The sequence below is a fragment of the Rhinoderma darwinii genome, chromosome 6 (assembly GCF_050947455.1).
Source record: "Rhinoderma darwinii isolate aRhiDar2 chromosome 6, aRhiDar2.hap1, whole genome shotgun sequence".
Classification (NCBI taxonomy): Eukaryota; Metazoa; Chordata; class Amphibia; order Anura; family Rhinodermatidae; genus Rhinoderma; species Rhinoderma darwinii.
In genome coordinates this window covers 20641427-20663333 of record NC_134692.1, presented here as the reverse complement: position 1 = coordinate 20663333, position 21907 = coordinate 20641427, and the positions used below count along the sequence as shown (strand labels likewise).

The window sequence follows — 21907 nt, the reverse complement described above, 5'->3', positions numbered from 1 at the left end:
TCCAGTTGGTGCAAAACGACAACCTCTATTGTGCGGCTGTAAGGGCATGCTGGGAGTTATAGTTTTTCAATAGCCGGAGATCCCCAGGTTGGAGACCACCAGTCTGTAACAATGTAGTGCTTATTCTGTGGGAATAATACAAATTTCTATATACTTATATTATCAATTCCTCAGATTTTTTAAAATGTCTGCTTGCAGTCAGTGAATGTAAGCGTTTACTTACATTCAGTGTTTGAGAACCCATACTAATCATGCATTGCGTGTCTCGTTACCATGCATATCTCAATTTTCAATCTGAAATCTAGGGGCATTTTGAGCCGCACTCTTGATGTGCCAGAAACATCCAAAAAACACATAGAAACGCTGCTTTTTATGCGAAGCTGCAAAATCACTATGAGGCTGGGTTCACACACCCTATTTACGGACGTAATTCGGGCGTTTTAATCTCGAATTACGTCCGAAAATACGGCACCAAAGCGTCGGCAAACATCTGCCCATTCATTTGAATGGGTTTTACGATGTTCTGTGCCGACAGTCATTTTTTGGCAAAGAAGTGCCTGTCACTTCTTGAGACGTAATTGGAGCCGTTTTCCATTGACTCCATGGAAAAACAGCTCCAATTACGTCAGTAATGGACGCAGCCAAAAGCGCCTGCACATGCCATTACGGCTGAAATGCCGGAGCTGTTTTCTCCTGAAGACAGCTCCGTAATTTCAGCCGTAACGGAGGGTGCCGTGTGAACATACCCTGACTCTACAGTCCTGCTTTTGGGTCAATCCCACGTGTATTAGGGTATGTTCACACGAGGACAACTGTCTCGTACTGAAAACATGATTACAGTACGGGACAGTTGTCTTGCAGCGAGGCAGGGACTCCTAGCGTCGTACATAACTATGATGCTAGGAGCCCGGCTCCCTGCACTGTGTTCGGTCCGGGACTTGTGGCCGAAATACGTCCATCAATTACGGACGTAATGACCTCGTGTGAACATACCCTTAGGCTGGGTTCACATGTGGCGGAATTTCACTTAAATTCCGCTGCGGACACTCCGCAGCGTTAATCCGCAGCGGTGCCGTTTGTCCATTGACTTACACTTTAATTTAGAAGTGTTCGTTTAGACGAGGCGTAAAATTCCGCTGCGGAGCATAGGCTGCGGAGCGGAATTTGGTGTCCGCAGCATGCTCTGTCTGTTGCGGAGCAGTGGCGGACTCATGGCGGAATTTCTCCATTGACTTCAATGGAGAGTCAAAATTCCGCAATGAAGTCCGCAGATCTTATGTGTGCTGCGGAGCGTATTGGTTTTACTACCATGACATTTCTTCATTCTGGCTGGACCTATGTATTTCTAGGTCTACAGCCAGACTGAGGAAGTCAATGGGGCTCCCGTAATGACGGGAGCGTTGCTAGGAGACGTCTGTAAATAGTCACTGTCCAGGGTGCTGAAAGAGTTAAGCGATCGGCAGTAAATGTTTCTGCACCCGGGACAGTGACTACCGATCTCAATATACATGTATCTGTAAAAAAACATATAAGTTCATACTTACCGAGAACTCCCTGCGTCTGTCTCCAGTCCGGCCTCCCAGGATGACGTTTCAGTGTAAGTGACGGCTGCAGCCAATCACAGGCCAAGCACAGGCTGCAGCGGTCACATGGACTGGCGCGTCATCCAGGGAGGTCGGGCTGGATGCCGAAAGAGGGACGCGTCACCAAGACAACGGCCGGTAAGTATGAAAATCGTTTACTTTCACTAGGGAAAGTGCTGTCCCTTCTCTCTATCCTGCACTGATAGGGAGAAGGGAAGCACTTTTCCCGCAGTCCGCAGCAGCTAGTCCGCATCAATGTACTGCACATTTTGTGCAGATCCGCAGCAGAATCTGCAACGCAGATTCTGTGCGGCATTGATGCGGACAGTTGCGGAGGAAATCCGCCACGTGTGGTCATGCCCTTAGTGCTTCAAAAATGCAAGTTTCCAGCCATTCAATGTAAACAATTATGTTTCCATTCACTGAGAGCAAGCATATATGTTAAAAATCGTGAAAAATTAATACACAAAGTATATTAGAAAAGTTTGTAAAATAAAAAACTAAAATTCCTTTAAGGGCCACAGGTAATAAACTAGTCAAACAAAAAGAGCAGCATGACATCCAACCAATCATTGGCTTGTGATTGAAAGCTGGAATCTGGGGGGTTGCTATGGGCAAAAGCTCCACTTTTGTCTGCACCAGTTTTTTACATGAACCTCAAACCGTCCTGATCTCCAGTATGACCCTGATATACATTATATAATTGCTAAATATTAATAGATTTATTCTGGCATATAAAAGCGTATAAAAATAATTATATACAAAATGTACAACTTACAGACCTCAGGAAGTAACATAAATAAATCCTATGTACACATCTATGCTATGGATCGATCTTACATTAATAACAGCCATAAAGTAAATAATAAGCACAGCAGGTAGGGGGCGCTGTGGGGGGAATGTCTCTGAGAGTGACTCAGTGGGGACGTTGTTGCAAAAATAGCATCTGTCTCATTCCTGGGTACGGCCATGTTACAGATATTCCCTTCACAACACGAAGTGCAAACCTACAGGAACAAGAGAATATAGATTATTCAGACATTGCATAAAATGTATGCTCAATGATTAAAGCATTAGGGAAATGCATAAATAACAATCACCTTATATATACTTATAATCAGAACTGCTCCCATTACGTGCAGGAGTCAGCAGGACCCTACAAGCAATTGAGATTCAATGCAGCTTCCTCAGTTCTTCAGCACGGATAAGCTGTTTTATGGCAGCCTGTATCTGCTGCTCCATCGACAGAATACTGGCTACCATAAATGGCAGCTTGTATTCTGCTGACAGATTTATTAAAATCCGTATTACTCTAAATCCCCTGAGCTTATCATTGGATCCATCTTTCAGCAATCATGATAGGAAACATTAGAAGATTGCTATTTAGGCAATTCAGTATATCAGTATTAGTACACGTAACCATATAGTTTAACGTAAGGCTGGGTTCACACTGAGTTTTTTGCAGGAGGAAAATCTGCCTCAAAATTCCGTATGGAATTTTAAGGCAGATTTTCCTCTGCCTGCACGCCGATTTTCGTGGCATTTTTCGCCCGCGGCCATCGAGCTCCGCGGGCATAAAAAGCCGCGAAATACGCTTTCTCTGCCTCCCATTGATGTCAATGGGAGGTCAGAGGCATAAACGCCCGAAGATAGGGCATGTCCCTTCTTTTTCCCGCAAGCCGGTTTTTCCGCTCGCGGGAAAAAATAGCCTCCGTCTCCCATTGAAATCAATGGGAGGCATTTTCGGCCGTTTTTTTGCGCGTTTTCCGACGTGGTTTCCACGTCAAAAAACATGTAAAAAAACTACGTGTGAACTGGCCCTTAATGTCAACACTAAAAGGGTAAATAAACATTCAACAAACTTCTGACATGTCATAGTGACATGGCAGAAGATTTGATTGGTGGCGGTCCGAGCACTGATACCCCCATCAATCGCTAAAACGAAGCAGCAGAAGCACGGCTGAGAAGCACTCAGCCGCTTAGTTTCTGTTCGACTTTTTCCGGATATCAATGTAGCGTAGTACGGGGTCAATAGAAATTTCAAGAGCGCTCACACGAGCACTTCTGCCGCTTCGTTTGGTGCTGCGATATGGTGGGGGTCTCAGTGCTCGGACCCCCACCAATCAAAACTTCTGACATGTCACTATGACATGTCAGAAGTTTGTTGAACGTTTAGTTACCCTTTAAACACCATTTTGTTTATTTAAAATAAATATACTCAAAATTCTGCACACATTAATATATCTTTTAAGCAGTGGGAGTTTTTAATTTTCTAATACAGAGCTCCAAATCCGCTGCCTAGACAAAGAGCTAAAAGATAACATGCTCACTTCCTGATGTCACCACTAGAGGGAGCTCAGGAGCTTACTGCATACTGTTTATGCATTGCACTCAATAATAACACAGAATACAGCAAGCTCCTAAGCTCCCTCTAGTTGTGGCTGTAGGCAGCCAGAATGCTATGTTTTAAATCTATATCTATGCACAGGATTTGGAGCTCTGTATTAGAAAAATAGAGCTCTGTATCCTATAAATATACATTAAGAAATTGATAAGGTCAGAATGTTGGACTCAAAAACGACATGATGTTAAAATGAGAACAATCTTAAGGATCAGAAAGTGCCTTGAGGTTGAAAAACATAATATCCGTTTTTTATTTCCAGCCTTGTGTCTAGATTACAGTGACGTTTCGCACTATTTTCCTGATGGACGACATTAGACCATCGGCTCCTGGAGTAACTGAGTTTTACTGTATGGGATTGTAGTTTTATACCTTGTGACCCTGAAGAGCGGACTCTCTGCATCCTGTGTTCAGGCACTGCTCCAGCGACGCACAGCTCTTAGTCACTGACAAGCTTTCCCCTGATGCATCCATAATGTGCTGAGAGTAACAATATCTGGTACCTGGTTAACAAATACATTGTGTTAACATTACACACCGCCGTAACGTATATACTAGTAGCGCTACATTGTCTGGTCTGTGCAAAGGAATCTTTAAGGGGTTGTATGAGACATGGCTGCATTCTTAAAGAAACAGCGCCACTCTGGCTATATCTGGTATTGCAGCTGAGCCCCATTCACTTGAATACTGTAATTCCAGCCACAGACCGTGGTACTGTTTCTTTAAGAAATCAGCCATGTTTTTCTGATCTCATATCAGGTTTTATGCCGAATAAACTTAATCCCTGTATAATCTAAACAAAGTATAATAGAAAGTTTTAGAACTTTTCATTATACAATGATTAAACTGTGTTGACATTAATCCATAAAATCCCTTTAATCTAGAAATACTTCCCTATTATAATATTGACACAGTATTTTTTTACCGATATCATTGACAAGGCTATTTTTTTCCAGTTACAGCACAATGGGTTGCATCTGGTATTGCAACTTATTCAACTAAATACGCTGCAATACCAGACACAGCCCATAAGCAAGAGTGGCGCTGTTTCCGGAAAAACACAAATCTTTTTTCTAATCTCATACAACCTTTAACATTCAGCTCATCTGAACATGTGACTTATTTCTATAGAGGGAGGTGGGACAAAAAATTTTCTTTTCACACTCAAACCATGATCTCAGAAAACAAACAAGACGATAGCAAACCCTTCTTACAGCCTAGAAGCTGCCGAGTCGTGTTTTTATAAGTCGTCTAACACATCTGTCATCTCGATTCCGAACACATAAGGCTACGATTCAAAGAAAAATATTTATCTAACAATAAAAGTCTAAAAGTCTAAAATTCTAGACTAGATTGATATGTGATTTGCAAGACATGAGTTGAGGTTTCCACTGGAATTTATGGATGTATATTATATATAATACTGCAGCACATATGGAACCGTGTCATTTATATTGCTGCTTTATGTTGTATGGTGGCATCAAATGGGTATTTTCCACTATTGTACCTTTATGTATGGGTCACTGTACGGCACCCATAGTCCATGTGCCACCGCTGCGTCCCCTACCCCCAGCATAATGGGTTCTGATGATTCCCCTTACTTGTGAATATACTACACAGAAACTTTACAACACAATGAAAAATCTCTTTGTGTTATATCAAAGGATCTTGTCAGATTTGGCCAAAAACATTGGACTATTTAGGGCCAGCTTTATTTTTTCACTTCTTATGGAAACAACCTGCTGGATCCATCTAAGTCATCATTACTGTATATATTAGGACAAAGTGAATTTCACTCTAGTCTGTTGAGTAGAATAGACATTTTTTACTGACTACTTCTATGTATAAGACTACAGGCATATGGCCGTACTAGGGATTTGTGTGGTACGGATCCTTAAAATCTATGTACACCGTTGAAATATATATATATTTTTAAATATAAATGTGTATCAGTGTGATTAGTGCAACTTTCCCAATAAATTGTATTAAAAATTATTTTTACTTTTTGAGCTACAGCTGCTTTGTGTCCTGTATACAGAGCAGCTGTATCTAGCGCTGAAACCTGTACCCGTCAGATCAGCGGGACTGACGGGTTCAGTGTCTCTGACACACAGAATCCACCTGTTATCCATCACATCTAAGTTCATAAATTAGATGTCATTGATTACAGGTGGATCTGGCAAGCAGGACCTGCTTCACTGAACCTGTCAGTCCCGGGGACCTGACGGATTCAGGTCTTAGCGCACAATACAGCTGCTCTGTATACAGGATACAAAGCAGCTGTATCTCAAAAAGTTAAAATTATTTTTAAAAAAAAGTTTTTGGAAAGCTGCACTAATCACACTGATACACATTTTTATTAACAAAAACTACGATTTCAACGGTGTACATAGACTTTAATACATGTACCCCCGTGAAATCTTGACATGCTCCATTGGATGATGTATTATAGAGGGATTCTGAATACGGCTCCTCACGGAGGCAACACGGTAGCCCATGAAGTGTCTATGAGTACGTAATACACAAACATGCTGCCATACGGGTCCTAAGGCATTATCCACACTCGCATTTGTATAAAAATTTGTTGGCCCTCTTAAATTTCTATGGGGTTTAATCTGAAAATACATCAACTTACATTCATTGTTAGTAATTCCATCAAGATCAGGGTTTTCTTTTTGGTTTTTTAATTTTTTACTATACCCAAAAAGTTTTTTTCAGAGCCAAACAAATGTAACGGCTTAGGTAGGCCAGATAATAGCCAGTGGTTATATAAGAAAAACGTATAGTCACAGAAAAAACTGACCACTAAAAAAAACACCATAATAAAACGTAACTTTTACTTCATATTGATAAAAAAAGGAGGTTGTCATTTAAAAAAAGAGGGTGGGTAAAATCATGCTATAGGGAAAACAAACTGACCCCGTTAAACCCGACCAGGTCACCCCGCCTAAACAGCAATGCCCCTACTCGAGGGATGGCCTCGACCTCCAACCTATACCCTAGACACCCTGTTTATGGCCTATAAGATTTAATAGTCTGGAGAATGGTTGGGGTGTAAACACACAATGATATTTGGTGTGATACAAATAGGTCAAAATAAATATTAAAAAAACCAGAAGTGCAGTATTCAGAAAAATAACATATTGGCCTATATCCCTCAAGGATGGAAAAGGTGTATAGTAAAAAAAAAAATAATATACACATGTTACATTCCAGATCTCATTGGCCTTATGTATCTCTAATAGAAGGAGGTACTGCACATAAAATAGAAACAAAATAAGTACAGATAATAAACACAGTTCCAACGCGTTTCGCCTGGTAAAATGACAGATTCATCAGGAAACCACAAAATAGAAACAAAAACCCCCAAAAAACATTGCCACCAGGATACTTGGCGCAAGCTGACAGAAAAGCTGTTCCGAGGATTTGTCCTAATGTATAAGCTGCCCAATATACTTGACAGGTGAACAGAGAAAAAAAGAGAAGAAAACACTTCAGTAGTCATGGTGTTGTCTGAGTCATTTGTATGTTGCTACTCACGACCCCTGTCACCATGTCACGTCTGCCCCAGACCGCTGGTAGGTCTGATCATGCGCAGTGGAGGTAGTCCAGAGATGATGAGGATGGAGATTCCTCAATATTGGATTGTAATGGATGTGCTGATGATTTACCCAAAAAGCACAGCATTTTTGTTTGAAGAGCGTCTCATAATGCTCTGTTTCTTTCTCTTATCATTATGATCAATTAAAAAAATAGATCGGGCAACTGATGGGGGGGTATGGATCACATTACATGATCACAGAACCCTTTTTTCCCCATTGATTTGACTAATTGGGGCAGAAAAAAATACTTTCATGTTAGTCCACATTTCTATTTCGCAGACAGATAAAGTGATGCAAACTGATTTATATATGTAAAGGCATTTGGGTCAGTTGTGAGACAAAAAAATAGTTTTCAACATTAAAAAAGTCGTATTATTGGGTTTTTAGGTAATTGCCATTTTTCTTTGTAATTCTTTTTCATTTACAATTTATAGAGGTCGTGTAGAGTTATCACAACTGTATATACACAGCAGACAAAAAGTCCAGAAAACTTGGTGTGGAGCAGATTTCTACTAGAGTTATACCGGCATCCATGGAGGGGGTTATGGAAACAATGTCATCTCAGCTTTATCACTCGTCAGTAATTTTCCTGTTATTTATTTAGCCCAAATTTTTTTTCCAAATTACTGAACACAAAACATCACATCAGTCCCTGTCACCACAGAGACCCTCATTCTAATCTCTCTATCTTAGACACACACACTGGGGTCAATTAACGTACATAGATGTTTTTGGAATGGGGGGGAAATGAGGAGGAAACCAGAGGGAATGAATATAACTGAAGCGGGCAAAGTTTTTGAATCTAAGCTCCGGTACTGCAAGACAATAGTGTTACCTACTGAGCCACCATGCCGTCCATCAGTAACGTTCCAAAAATTAGCAAACCATCGCAGATCAAATATTAAAAAAGTTTTTGTTACAATTTGCATATTTCATTGTATAATATTTCTGTGCTTTTTAAATATTTACATGTTTGGGGGGTCATTCACCTTCTTCCCCCACTTTTCCTCTTCCTGGTTCTAATCTCTTGTCAAAATCACTTAAAATGAAACAACTGAGCATTATGATAAGCTGCAGGTTTAATCCGTTCTGGACAGAACACTATTGTGCGCTGATTAATTACTGTGTGAGGCTTCCAGACGCATTTTACCATGCGAAGAAAACACATTCTTTGCGGATGTTGATGTTTGGTAAATAGAAAGGCCACTTTCCCCCTGGAAGTAAAGAAAACTTTGTGGGCATGCTGAAACGTCGCCTCTTCTCTAGTAGCAGACACCAGGTGAGGTGCCGAGTGATACGCAGCAGGTAACATATAAATCACGAGAGCTGTCAGGAGTCCGGGGGCGCAAACATGGCTACAGCAGACAATGAATCTCTCAGGGAAAAGTGGAAACCTTCAGTCTGATCAGGACCACCCCATTTTTCATTGGAACATCTATAAGATGCCCCAATGATAAGCTCCCAGTAGGTGTCAAACGCACATGGTGCCCACTTGGCCAGTCAAAGTCATCACACATGGCCTAATGTGTACGTAGGTAATCTGCAGGTTACCTACGTGTCTTGCTGCAGTACGTCTAATATCTACAGATGTGGCATTGTAATAAACAACATCCTGTTATATCATGGGTCAACTAAAGCCGGTCAAAATTTCGAGACTTTTTGTTCACAGGATCCACTAATATTCTGACATCTATGGTGATCGGCAGATCATCCCTTTACCCAATGCCAGACATCAAACTGTCCATTTCTATTATTTCCCCAACACAAGCGACTCGAGATGTGGCTGGCGGACACTTATCTCCACTTTTAGGGTATGTTCACACGGCTTATTTATGGACGTAATTCGGGCGTTTTACGCCTCGAATTACGTTCGAAAATACGGCTTGAAAGCGTTGACAAACATCTGCCCATTGAAAGCAATGGGCTGACGTTTGTCTCTTCACACGAGGCGTATATTTACGCGTCGTTGTCAAACGATGGCGCGTAAATAGACGCCCGCGTCAAAGAAGTGTTCTGTCACTTCTTCAGACGTAAATGGAGCCGTTTTCCATGGACTCCATGGAAAACCAGCTCCAGTTACGTCCATAACGGACGCGGCGTTCAAGCGCCTGCACATGCCATTACGGCTGAAATGACGTGGCTGTTTTCTCTTGGAAACAGCCCCGTAATTTCGGCCGTTACGGACGCTGCCGTGTGAACATACCCTAACCATGCAAATTACATGTATGGAGTTGCGAGAGGTAGACGTCGGCGAATGATTGACTTAGCATAGCTCCCGTCTCTGCTGGTTACAGACCCCACACTCCTTTGTGGCATTGGGGAGGTCCTAGTGGTCGGACTATCAACAATCGATGTGCCATAAAAGTCTTTTATGGGAAAACTCCTTTTAATTATGGAGTCATGTTCTTGAAGGGAAATTATAGCAGAAGACAGAAGCAATACAGATGTATCTCATCACTGTAGACAAGTTCATTATGTTAAGGTCAAGGCAGGAGATTGCTATCCACTAATGGCATCCGTAAATCAAGTATTTCCACGATAAGATCGCCAGGAATTGCTGCGCTATATAAATCCCTACAATTACCTGCAGGCCATATTTTAGTAATAGCATAAAACAGAGCATCCAAAAGAAACGGGGCTTTAACGGGGCACATATCTGCACTTTCCCAGCATTATTCACAGCAGAATAACAGTGAAGGTTGGATATATCAGCTATAGAAGGTTATTGGCCCCGGGGGGAGCAGTAAAGTCAGATCTTGAACTTTCTCTGAAATACCAGAAATCAAAATAGTTGGTTCTTATTTGTTTTTTGTTTTTTTTGCAGCATTGACATTTTTTAACTTTACATTTCGCCCTAAGCCAATAAAACTCAATGTATATCCAGTTACCTGAAACACTCAGCTATAAACCTGTGCACGCAAAGCTGACAGATGTCCTGTACCCAGTAGTAACAAAATACAGTAACAAATCATCGATACAAAGTTAGTGGATTGAAAAAAAAATGTAATGCAGTATTACATGCCGGCCATAGACGGGCCACAGAGATGTAACGTGAAGCTCCTGGGCCCCAATCCAAAATCTGTAACAGGGCCCTTCAACTTATCATAAAGTGGCAGAGGGGTCTTTGGGCCCCCTGAGGCACTAAGGCCTTGGTGCAACTACTATCTCTGCACCCCTTATAGCAATGCCCTTGACGGGCCGGGTCATGTTCTGATTAATGGAGCCGGGGACCCATCTATATGACGTGCATATGTCCTGAATGGGCATATTCACAAGGGTCGTCTTCTTCACACAACCCTTTTAAAGGGCTTGTCGAGGTACGGACAACTATGACGTGTTCACAGGATAGGTCATCAGTATATGATCGATGTGGGTCTGACACCCGACCCCGCATCGATCAGCTGCTCCGGCTGCCTCTGTGTGCCGGATGTAATGCAGTGTATGCAGTGTTCGGAGCCGGAAGCAAATAGCTCAGTACACTGCATAGTGGCCGTGCTGCAGAACTGCAGCTCGGCCTTTATCATCTGCTTCCCGGCATGGACACCCAGTGCCCGGAGGAGGCTGGAGCAGCTGATCGGTGCGGGGCCCGTGTGTCAGATCACCACCGATCATATACAGATGACCTAGCCTGTGGATAAGTCATCAGTTGTCCATGCCCGGAAAACCCCTTTGCTCTCAATTTGCCAGGTAGAAAGCCTAAAATTCTACTTTTCTAGGAGCGCTAATTTACAGTGACAGCTGGGCTGAGGCGGGAGCAGTAGTTGTTATAACCACATCCCTTTTAGTCAGTTCTCTGCAGCTATTGGTTACATCTACAGAGCCGTGATGTCATTGCCCCCGGTATCTGCCTGTTCTGTATGATGTACCGTCACTTGTAAGGGTGGAGGACCTCCAGGAAAAGCAAACAAAATATTCTATTATGTTTTTTATATTCTGTTTCCGGTCTTGCCAAATTGCAAATTATGTTGCACAAGTGCTAGATTACCAGACTTTCTGGATTATTGGATTTAATTTTAAAGGAAACTTTCTTTACACTACCTGCTTAATGGGTGTCAAGGACCCCACGCGTTTTACAGCCTGTGGATCTACTTTAGGTTGTGCATTACATAAGTTTGTGATCTGCATTGTATATTGCCTCTAAAGTAATGCCCCCCACATGCTTATCCTATGCTCAGTAGGGTATGGTCTTACCTTGACCAGCTTTTGTATGTTTTGACATGTGCAGATGCGGACAACGCTTGCCTTAAAGGGGTTGTCTAAGATTATAAAAACATGGCTTCTTTCTTACAAGAACAGTCCTGTGTCATTCCATGGACTGTGCCCGGTATTGCAGCTCCGCTCGATTGAAGTGAATGGAACTGAGCTGCAATACCAGACACAACCTGTGGACAGGTGTGGTGCTGTTTTTGGAAGAAAGCAGGCATTTTTTTCGCATTCACGATCTCCACTTCTTATATCAGCAAAAAACTAAACTAAGCACAACTCCGTCATAACAAAACGGAGTACAGTCACAACATTACAGCGAGCAAGGTCATGTTTTCCAATATTTTATATTATTAAAGAGCAAGTTTAGTCAAATATAAATGTTTCACCGCCCCCATTCAAATGCATATTCCTGTCCATAGGGGGCAGCATTTTAAAAGGTAGTTCTTATTTAGTTGATTTATTCAGCTCTGTTTGTCGGCCCAACAGATGAATAGTGGCAATCGCTTTTCTTACACTCTTGGCAGCTCTTACAAAATGCATTACCCTGCAGGGGGCGACAGAAAACTTCTTCTTGGATAAAAGATCAGGAAATCTTTGGCTACGTTCACATGTAGTGGATTTGATGCAGATTTTCCACCCAGATTTGCAGATGGAAAATCTGGAGCGGACTACAATAGACAGATGTGCACGGATATGTTATGGATCTTCCCCATTGTTTTCAGTGGGGAAGAAGAAATCTGCAAGCAAATCCCAAATCCGCAAGTCCAGATAAGTTTAACATTAAAAAAAAAAATTACTACAAATTTTAAATAACAAAACACTATATTCACTTCCCCTGATGCTCCCATGGCAACACTTCCCTGCTATACCGCCGGTCTCTGTACACGCGGCCTTCATCAATGACGTGTCTTGTCGACACGAGTACTGCAGCCAATGACTGGCTGCAGCGGTCACATGTGACGACAAGTCATTGTTGGAGGTATTGTGTACAGAGAACGGCGGTATAGCAGGGAAGTGTTGCCATGGGAGCATCAGGGGAAGTGTTGACATGAGAGCGTCAGGGAAGGTGAGGATAGTGGGTTTTTTTTTGGTTTTTTTTAGAGACTCTGCTGTTTTCTGCTCGGAAACTTGCACCAAAATCCGAGTGACCTTCCGATGCGGATACTTGCGCCTTTCAGCGGATGTTTTTACCACACAATTTAAGAAAGTTTACTGTACCATGAATGTTCATTTTAATTGTGATTGGAATTGCTCTTTAAAAGGGGTCTTCCAACTTTCAACATAGTACCATATATTATTATTGGATCTAATCTATCAGGAGAATGAGGAATCTGGGCTGTTTTTATAACCTCATATACTCCATTGGACAAGTGCGGCCCCCTCTCCATTTGGTCTCCTGTCTGCTGCTGCCCTCCACCTTGATCTACTGAACTGGGGACAGGGAACCCCCATTCTCATTGACAGGACCAGTTCTCTGTAGAAACTGTGGGGGAATTTATTAAGACTGGCATTTTATTTACCAATCTTAAACTAAAGTATGTTGGTGTAAAATGCACATTCATTAAGAGGCGCTATCATTTCCTAAATTTCTTGCCTACTTAAAGGGTTATTTCAGCCTCCATAATTTTTCACCTATGCACTGGATAGGTGAAAAAAGCTAGATCGGTGGGGCTCTGACCGCTGGGACCCCCACTGATTGCCAAAACAGGGGATACTGGTTCCCTGTCCCCTCTAGCTGCAAGAGGGTGGCTAGGAGAAGTTAGAATAGAGCAGAGGCCGGGCATGCGCGGTTCCGCTCTATTCAAAGTCTATCTGGCTGACGGAAACAGCCAAGCACAGCACTCGGCTGTTTCCATCAGCCCCGTACACCATGTATGGAGAAGGACCGCACATGCCTGGCTTCAGACAATAGGTAGAGGTCCCTGTGGTCGGACACCCACCGATCTAGCATTTCTCACCTATCCAGTGAATAGGTAAAAAATGCTGGAGCTTGGAATACCCCTTTAATAATAAATATGCCGATCTGTGGTGGCCCAGCCACCTCCCGATTAACAGCGTCAGGTTTTCTCTGCAATTTTCAAAAGTGGCAGAGGAGACAAAAAAAGTTGCAGATTTTAGAGTAAATATGGCTTGCCCTAAAATTTACAACTATTTACGCCACTTAAGGAATGTAAGCCAGTTAATAAATTCCCACTTGTGAATATTAAATAGAATTCTCAAATAACAGTTAAGAATTTCCTCGGTTAAGAGTGTAAAGAATGTAAAGAAAGCTGAGGCTCTGCGCTAGTAAAGGATTTTTTGCTGTTTACTCCAAATAATTTTTTTTTTTCTTGGCTTCTGTCCGTGGGAATAAAGTAATTCAGTCGAATGTTTGTACGCAGTCTGCGCGGACCGGTGGATGACTGTGGGGCGAGACGTCCGGAATGAAGATACATAAAGGGCTGATACACTGTAACTGTATAGAACGTGCCAGTCTCAGTTCATCTGCTTTGCCCCTTCGGGTAAATCTCATGTAATCTAAGAAATGTATTATCTGATCAGAGACACTAAGTGGATATCAGAATATTATGTTGCACAGATGATCTCCTGATTAGATCCAGACTTCCTAACATTGTCTATCACATAGATATGAAGTGAGTTTATTTAGTCTGAACCGACATTAGAAAGAAGAGTTTTGATTTCACCAAGCCACAAATCCCGTTATCTTTTTTTTTTTGTTTTTCTGCTTTTTGTTTTTTTATATATTTTTTTTATAAATAGCTTTGACAAAATGAAATGCATTTGTATAGTGAAAATGTAATTCTGTAGGCTAAACATATGTCGGACTGGCCCACCAGAACACCAGAGGATCCTCCGGTGGGCCCAGGCGCTGACACAATAATGGGCCCAAAGGTCCAGCAGGACCCCATTTTGAGCTGACTTTGGAGCCAATCACTTGCCCCTATGGGTCTATTTCTTATGGGTAGGTCACCAATAACCTATTAGACCTTATTGATGATATGTCCTGTATAAAGAGAACAACAAATATTACAATACAATTTTGAGCAGACGTGTCTATGTTCTGTGTGAATAGTGGGTGGGCCTCAGAATCTTTTCCTCTGGTGGGCCTAAGGAACCCCTGTTTATCTTTTTGACATATGTTTATGTTGAAAACATCATGAATATGTTTTTACCTTAGGGTATGTTCACACAGAGTCTTTTGACGATTTTTTTGACGCGGAAACTCGCCAAAAAACATCCGAAAATGCCTCCCATTGATTTCAATGGGAGGCGGAGGCGGTTTTCTCCGGCGAGCGGTAAAACCGGCTCGCGGGAGGAAGGGACATGCCGTATCTTCGCGCTATTACGCCTCTGACCTCCCATTAACATCAATGGGAGACAGAGCAAGCGTATTTCGCTGCGTTTTATGCCCGCGGCGCTCGCTGGCCGCGGGCAAAAATCCAAGAGAAAAACGCAGCGAAAATCGGCGTGCAGGCAGAGGAAAATCTGCCTCAAACTTCCAAACGGAATTTTGAGGCAGATTTTCCACCTGCAAAAAAACTCTGTGTGAACCCGGCCTTGAATGGGTTATTCAAGTTGTTACATTTTCTTACTAATGGCTGCAAATGTCCTAAAGTAAAAAAAACAATCAGTACTCAACTATTCCCTTGGCAATCCAGCACTGACGCTCCAGCGGTACTTCTGGTGTTTGTTTACATGCAGGTAGCATGTGACTGCTGCAGCCAATGACAGGGCTCCGCAGTCATGTGTTGTATTCCTGGCATGAATGTTTAGCAATGGGTGCCGTGATGGCAGGAATGTGATATCTCACTGCTGAGCACTCTGATTGACTGCACCGGTCGGATGCTGCCCGCATGTAAACACACACTGGAAGGACCGCCGGAGTGATAGCGCTGGATCGCCTGGGGAAAGAAAAGGGGAATACTGATTGTTTTTATTTCAGGACATTGCAGCTGTTTGTTAAATAAAATGAAGCTATCTGGACAACCCCTTTAAAGTAAAATTTCATCTTTGTGACCGTATTGATTTTATGTCCTGCTTTCTGCACTTATTTATTTCTAATATTATCGTTATAGTGGTCAGAGCTAATTGAAAATAATAAAATACAGAAACTGCATACTATAGTATTATTGAGTTTAATGTATACACAGTATGCAGTCAGCTACTGGGCTCCCCCTAGTGGTGGATGCAGGAAGACTGAATTTCGCTATTTATCTCTATGTCTATGCAGGGAATTTGGATTTCTGTATCATAAATGATCTTTGAACACTATAAAGATATTTATAAATTAATCAGCACAGAATTTTGAACTTATTTACATTACAATATATAATCAATCTCAAGGGTGGAAAATGACTTTAAAAAAGTATACAATCCAGAACATAGTATGAAAGCGACCTCAATTCCCTACCTAAAGTCCACATAACTACACCAGCTCCGAGTTATATTAACTCAAATATGTTGCTAATAAGTATGTGTGTGACGCGTACCACCAAACCAGCATAGCCACATAGTAAGAATAATTTAAAAAGACACACGTCCAACACGGTCAACCAGAGGAGGGATCAAAAAAAGACAAAACTATAATTAAGGGGTCATACACATGGGACACAGAGACTGTATTTGCCTTAGTACGGAGCCGCACGACCTCCATTCACTGCAGTCAGGGATGTCTTTACACTGGATGTTCAGTACCTTCTGTTGGCGCCCCCCGCATATTGTGTACTGTCATACAGAGTGTGAATACCTATACCATATAGTGCCTTATAAACAGTGTAATACAGTATACATATAACAATGCCATACATTGCCACAAAGGATTTTCATAACAATGTTATACAGTGCCACCACCGCCATACACTGCACAACTAATATACTGTATGGTGTCTATGTAACAGTGCCACACAATGCCACAGTAAACACCATCATACAATGCTTAAATATTGCCACACAGTGACCATATAACAACTCCATACATAAAGTAATCTAATACCCATGCTAGACAATGTCTAAATAATACCGCTATAGAAATGATATTAAAGAGGACTCCTCACCTCTCCTGACATGTCTATATTAGTAAATAATTGTATTCTCCATGAAATAATAATTCTGGTGCATCTTTTCTTAGAACTCTACATTGTGCCATTCCTCTGTTATCCCTCCTAGAAATGTATTAATAAATTGACAACTGGGTGTTACCATTCCCCTTGTCAAAGGGGCGTGTCCCTACAGAGTCTCACTCTGTCAGCATTGATTGGACAGTGTCAGTCTGTGTAGGGACACACCCCCAACTGGTAACACCCAGTTGTCAATTCATTCATACATTTCTAGGAGGAATAACAGAGGAACGGTACAATGTAGAGGTCTAAGAAAAGATGCTCCAGACTTGTTTTTTCATGGGGAATACATTAATTTACTAAAACAGACATGTCAGGAGAGTTGACCGGTCCTCTTTAAGATTCCTGACTGTGACCCCTTCAGCAGGCATGGCTGATGTGCCCTGTAAACACAAGTCGCATACCTCTAAGGCCGGCCCTGACTGCCATGCAGGCTCCATTGGGTGCTGTATATACAGAGATACATAAATTGGCATACAGAGGGCCTATGTCTCTGTAATATGGAGCAGCAGGGACTCCTTGTGCTACCATACAGGCTCTGGGCACACGGCGCTGCCATGGCATGCGGCCTAATTGATACATAGAATAATAATAATAATACATTATTTACATTTAGGGTATTTTTATTGGTCCCGGACCCTAAGAGATCACAGATTGTACAGTGCAGTATTGCTGGGTGCTTTTCCCTTTAACTCTCAGTTAATTATGAATTAATAGGATCAAGGTAAGGAATTCCCCAACTTTCTATTCATCCGAAAATTAAAACTGACACAAACTTCAAAACGTTCTAAATAACAGCTTAACATTCTTTACACAGAATTCTTACAATTAACTGGGTTCACAAAGTCGGGGGGAGGGGGTGGCAGATTTAAAGTGACACACAGACGAATTTCTGAAGCAATACGCTGCACGAGTGTAACCAATGTGCTTTCATCACGAGGGCAAAAATTCATTGTGTGACAGTCATTAAAGGATTAGAGAATATGATTTCATGCATGATAGCACTCACCTCTTGGGCAGTAGACATCTGGGGCCCAGCGATTGCACTCGTAATTATCTCTTGCCTTTTCGCAGGTGAAACATTTAAATCCCCCGGGGTATGGCGTTGCTATAAAAACAGTACACCCAACTGTTAGGAAATACATCTATGTCAACAAGGTGCTCATTAAAGTGGCCTCTCCTCTAGGTTCTTATTACTGGAATGCAACCTAATGTTCATTTACAAAAAAAAAAATGACAGCAACATATTTATAGGGCGTTGAAAATAGCGCAAGCATGTCCGCCATATTTCTAAAGCATTTACTCCTCCTGTCCATCAGTTATTCATTACCAACAAGGAGAATTCCCACAAAATTCTCCAACATCTGTTTGACGACTTTGTACTTTGGGTACTAAAAATGGCGTCAAAATTAAGCTTTTTAAAAATGTATGATTATGTTCTGGTCTCTAACAGGATAGAAGAATAATGCCAGACGCACATATAATATATTGGCAAATGATTTATCTGTATTCCATAAGGGTACGGCCACACGGAGCGGCCCTAACACGGTCGCAACACGACCAACAACCGCGCTGGCACTATGTAGGTGCGGCTGTCAAATACCACGTTAAGGGGTATTCCGGTTACATGCGCATGCGCACTGCCGCTCCATTCATTCTCTATGGCAGCGCCGGAGATGGCCGAGTGCAGAGTTCGGCTTTTTCCGGCGCTGCCATAGAGAATAAATAGGGGGTAAGTTGTTGTAATTTGCAAAATCGTGCGGCCATAAAGGATGTATTAATTCATGGCCGCACGATTCTGCAGATAAAGGGACGGTTTACCCGCGTTAACATGCGCCCACTAACAGGCTGTTTGACAGCCGGACCGAACATGGTGCCGGCGCGGTTGTTAGCCGCATTGTGCCGTGTCAGGGCCGCTCTGTGTAGCCTTACCCTTATACTGTATAATTCCCTATATAAGCAGGAGCAATAACGTAATAGATCAGGTCCCTGCTATTGATGACAATGCTTTGTGACCTGTTGCTTGCTGTAGTTATACCCTATAGTGTAAGCTACACAGTTTCTACATTGTATGAGAGATACAGATGATTACCGGGGTCCTGATCCGGAAATCCCTGGCGATCAGCTGTGATCATTGGGGAAGCTCTATGCAGCTATATATTTCCACTGCAGCGGCCACTGCAGGGAACATGTAGTATTACACTGCACCCATTCAAATGAATGGGTGACCATGTTATTTATGGCCATGCTGAGTCCTCCAAGTGGAAGACACACTTTGTTGGTAACTCTGGCAAATAGAGAGGGTCCGGAGAGGGGTAATCCCTCTATGACATCTATACGCTCAAATAGGGCAGATTAAAAGTGATTGGCATCATGTGACAACTGTTTAAAGAGGTTGTCCGGTTTCAGCAAATTAACGTCTTTTTTGTAGAATTAAAATGCATACAGTTTTCAATATACTTTCTGTATTAATTCCTCATGGTTTTCAAGATCTCTGCTTGTTGTCATTCATTCAGTTATTCATTGTTTACTGACAGTGGATACAAATCTGTTCATGGTCATGTGATGGAAGCACAGGTGCATGGCTCATTAGAAGATACACATACTGTAAGGGTATGTTCACACGGCTTATTTTCGGACGTTTTTCGAGCTGTAAACGGCCAAAAAATCGGAAGCAGTACGTCTACAAACATATGCCCATTGATTTCAATGGGAAAAACGGCATTCTGTTCTGCGAAAAAGAAGTGCATGTCACTTCTTGAGCAGTTTTTGGACCTGTTTTTCATTGACTAAATTGAAAAACAGCTCCAAAAAATTGTACTACTTTTAATTATACAAAAAATAACATTCATTTGCTGAAAGCGGACAAACCCTTTAATGAAGCCATGGATCTAATTAAAATCATTAGCAAGCAAATGTAACTGATACTAAAATAATTCGTTCCGACCAATAGAAATTTTTGAGAAACATCTAGATCCTATGAACTTTTCATATTTTATCATAACAATGTCTAATAAACTATAAGATTAGAAAACACATGCGCATCAATACACTTAAGTAATATTTGCAACCGTGAGACAATAAATTTACTTTTACATGGCCCGCCGTGGGCCGTCTAAACGAGTGCCAATCAACGAGACAGCTCATTGATTGGCGCTCGTTTGCGCCTATCATAAGGAGCCAAAACGAGGATGAGCGCTCGTTACTTTGATCTCTCCACATACATTTCTATAATGTCGGCTGCACTTCTCCCTGTTTACACAGGGAGATGTGCTGCCGACAACGATAACATTTTGGACATTTAAAATGATACAATCAGCCGACGAACGAGTGTTTGCTCGTTCATCGGCTGATCGTTGACCTGTTTACACAGGGCAATTATCTGAATCTGTGAATGCTCGTTTGCCCGATAATTGGCCTGTGTAGGGACTTGTCAACACGTAACGGAATCGCTGCAGAAAACTAGCAGACAATCCACTGCAGAAAAACCGCACCATTTCCTGTGTTTTTTACTGCAGAAAATAGTGCGGATATTACTATTTAGTCCACTTCCCGTAGCAGGAATTGACATGCTGCGGAACGAAAAATGCGCACCGCAGGTGAATTTCGGGCCGTTAATTTTACGCAGCGTGTGGATTAGATTTGTTAAATATCATCCACTTTGCTGCTACTATATTCCGCGGAGTATTTTTCGCAATTCCGGATGGAAAATACGCAGCAATTTTGTTACGTGTGGACAAGCCCTTACTCCCATTATTGTACAATACTAAATTAGTTTAAACCATTTTTTGTCACCATTTATTAGTGTCACGTGATGCATCAGTAGAGATTACCCCTGTGAGTATGACACAGATACCAGGATGTGGTGTGTATGGGGTTGTATAGATTCCTTAGAGATGTATGGAATTTCCTTCACAATCCTTCAAAGCGATTTCGGAGGCAGAGATCAGCGTCTCCGTACTGTGACCGCGCATTACTTGGCCTTGGATCACAGGTTCCCCAGCATTGGCGGCTGTGTAACTGCTGTTCACAGACCCGGCAGCAGTGTGAGGTTACACATGGAATATAAGTGGGTGTCACATCCAATATATGGACTTTACTCAGTCGGAAAACCTTGTCTTCTCCACTTGACTGGGTTTTAGACCACTTAAAGGGGTTTGATGTAAAAAGATTAATCTTTGAGTAATGAAAAATTCTGCAACCTTCGAATGCACAATGTGATTCAGTCCCTCATAATTTTCAAGATCACTGCTTGCTGGCAACAGATGAAAAAACAAACATTCAACATCCAGATTCTTAAAACCTGTATAGACCTAAGTTTTATCAGCTATCTCAAGTGTAGGCCAGCCTAAGATATAGCTGCGTAGAATTTTTTAACAAGAGAGGACCACTAATGCTAACTGCAATCTGTAGTATTCACATACTGCTGATATATCAGTGTAATAAATCTCTGGACAGGACCTTACTTGATGGATAGAGGAAGACAATGTCTAGCACTGTGAAGTCTCGGGAGTGAACTGTTTGCAACCAGTCAGCTATGTGACTAAAGAGCAGGAACCAGGCCACCGCCGGCCACGTTTCCATCGCAGAACAACGTCCGATTCATGCAGCCATCAGTGCAGCCTTCCTAATACCTGACGAGATAAACAAAACAATATATTAGAGACAATTTATGACCTGTTCTGTATTGTATTGCTGCTGTAGTCAAGCAGATAACCTGCTTGTTGATGGTTTCCATTAAATTTAAAGTGAGAAGCTCTGGCTCTATAGTCAGCAAATGTACAATCTAGCATATGTGTAATATATTTTTTTGGGGTTACTGCTGCTGTGTTCATTTATTTTCCATTTCATTTTACTCTCTTTATAAAAAAAAAACTATTGCTTCATGGAAACTGACAGCAATCAGGTGTCCTGCTCCTTACAACTCCAATGAGGGTTTTCTTTTTTTTTTTCAGTTATGACTTGTGTTAATATCCATTACAATCTAGCTAATTACCA

The 21907-nt window shown here is 41.9% G+C and overlaps 1 protein-coding gene across 1 annotated transcript in view; it reads right to left on the bottom strand.

Annotated features, from left to right (window-relative positions):
* Positions 1-1931: 1931 nt before the first annotated feature.
* Positions 1932-21907, bottom strand: part of LYPD6 (LY6/PLAUR domain containing 6) — a 45776-nt gene continuing 25800 nt past the window's right edge. The window contains exons 3-6 of the mRNA XM_075831083.1: positions 21376-21543; positions 17919-18017; positions 4357-4487; positions 1932-2590 (exon numbers count right to left, since the gene is read on the bottom strand). Of these exons, the coding sequence (XP_075687198.1) occupies positions 2420-2590; positions 4357-4487; positions 17919-18017; positions 21376-21493 (519 nt within the window). The 5' untranslated portion in view covers positions 21494-21543 and the 3' untranslated portion in view covers positions 1932-2419. The remainder of the gene's footprint in view (positions 2591-4356; positions 4488-17918; positions 18018-21375; positions 21544-21907) is intronic.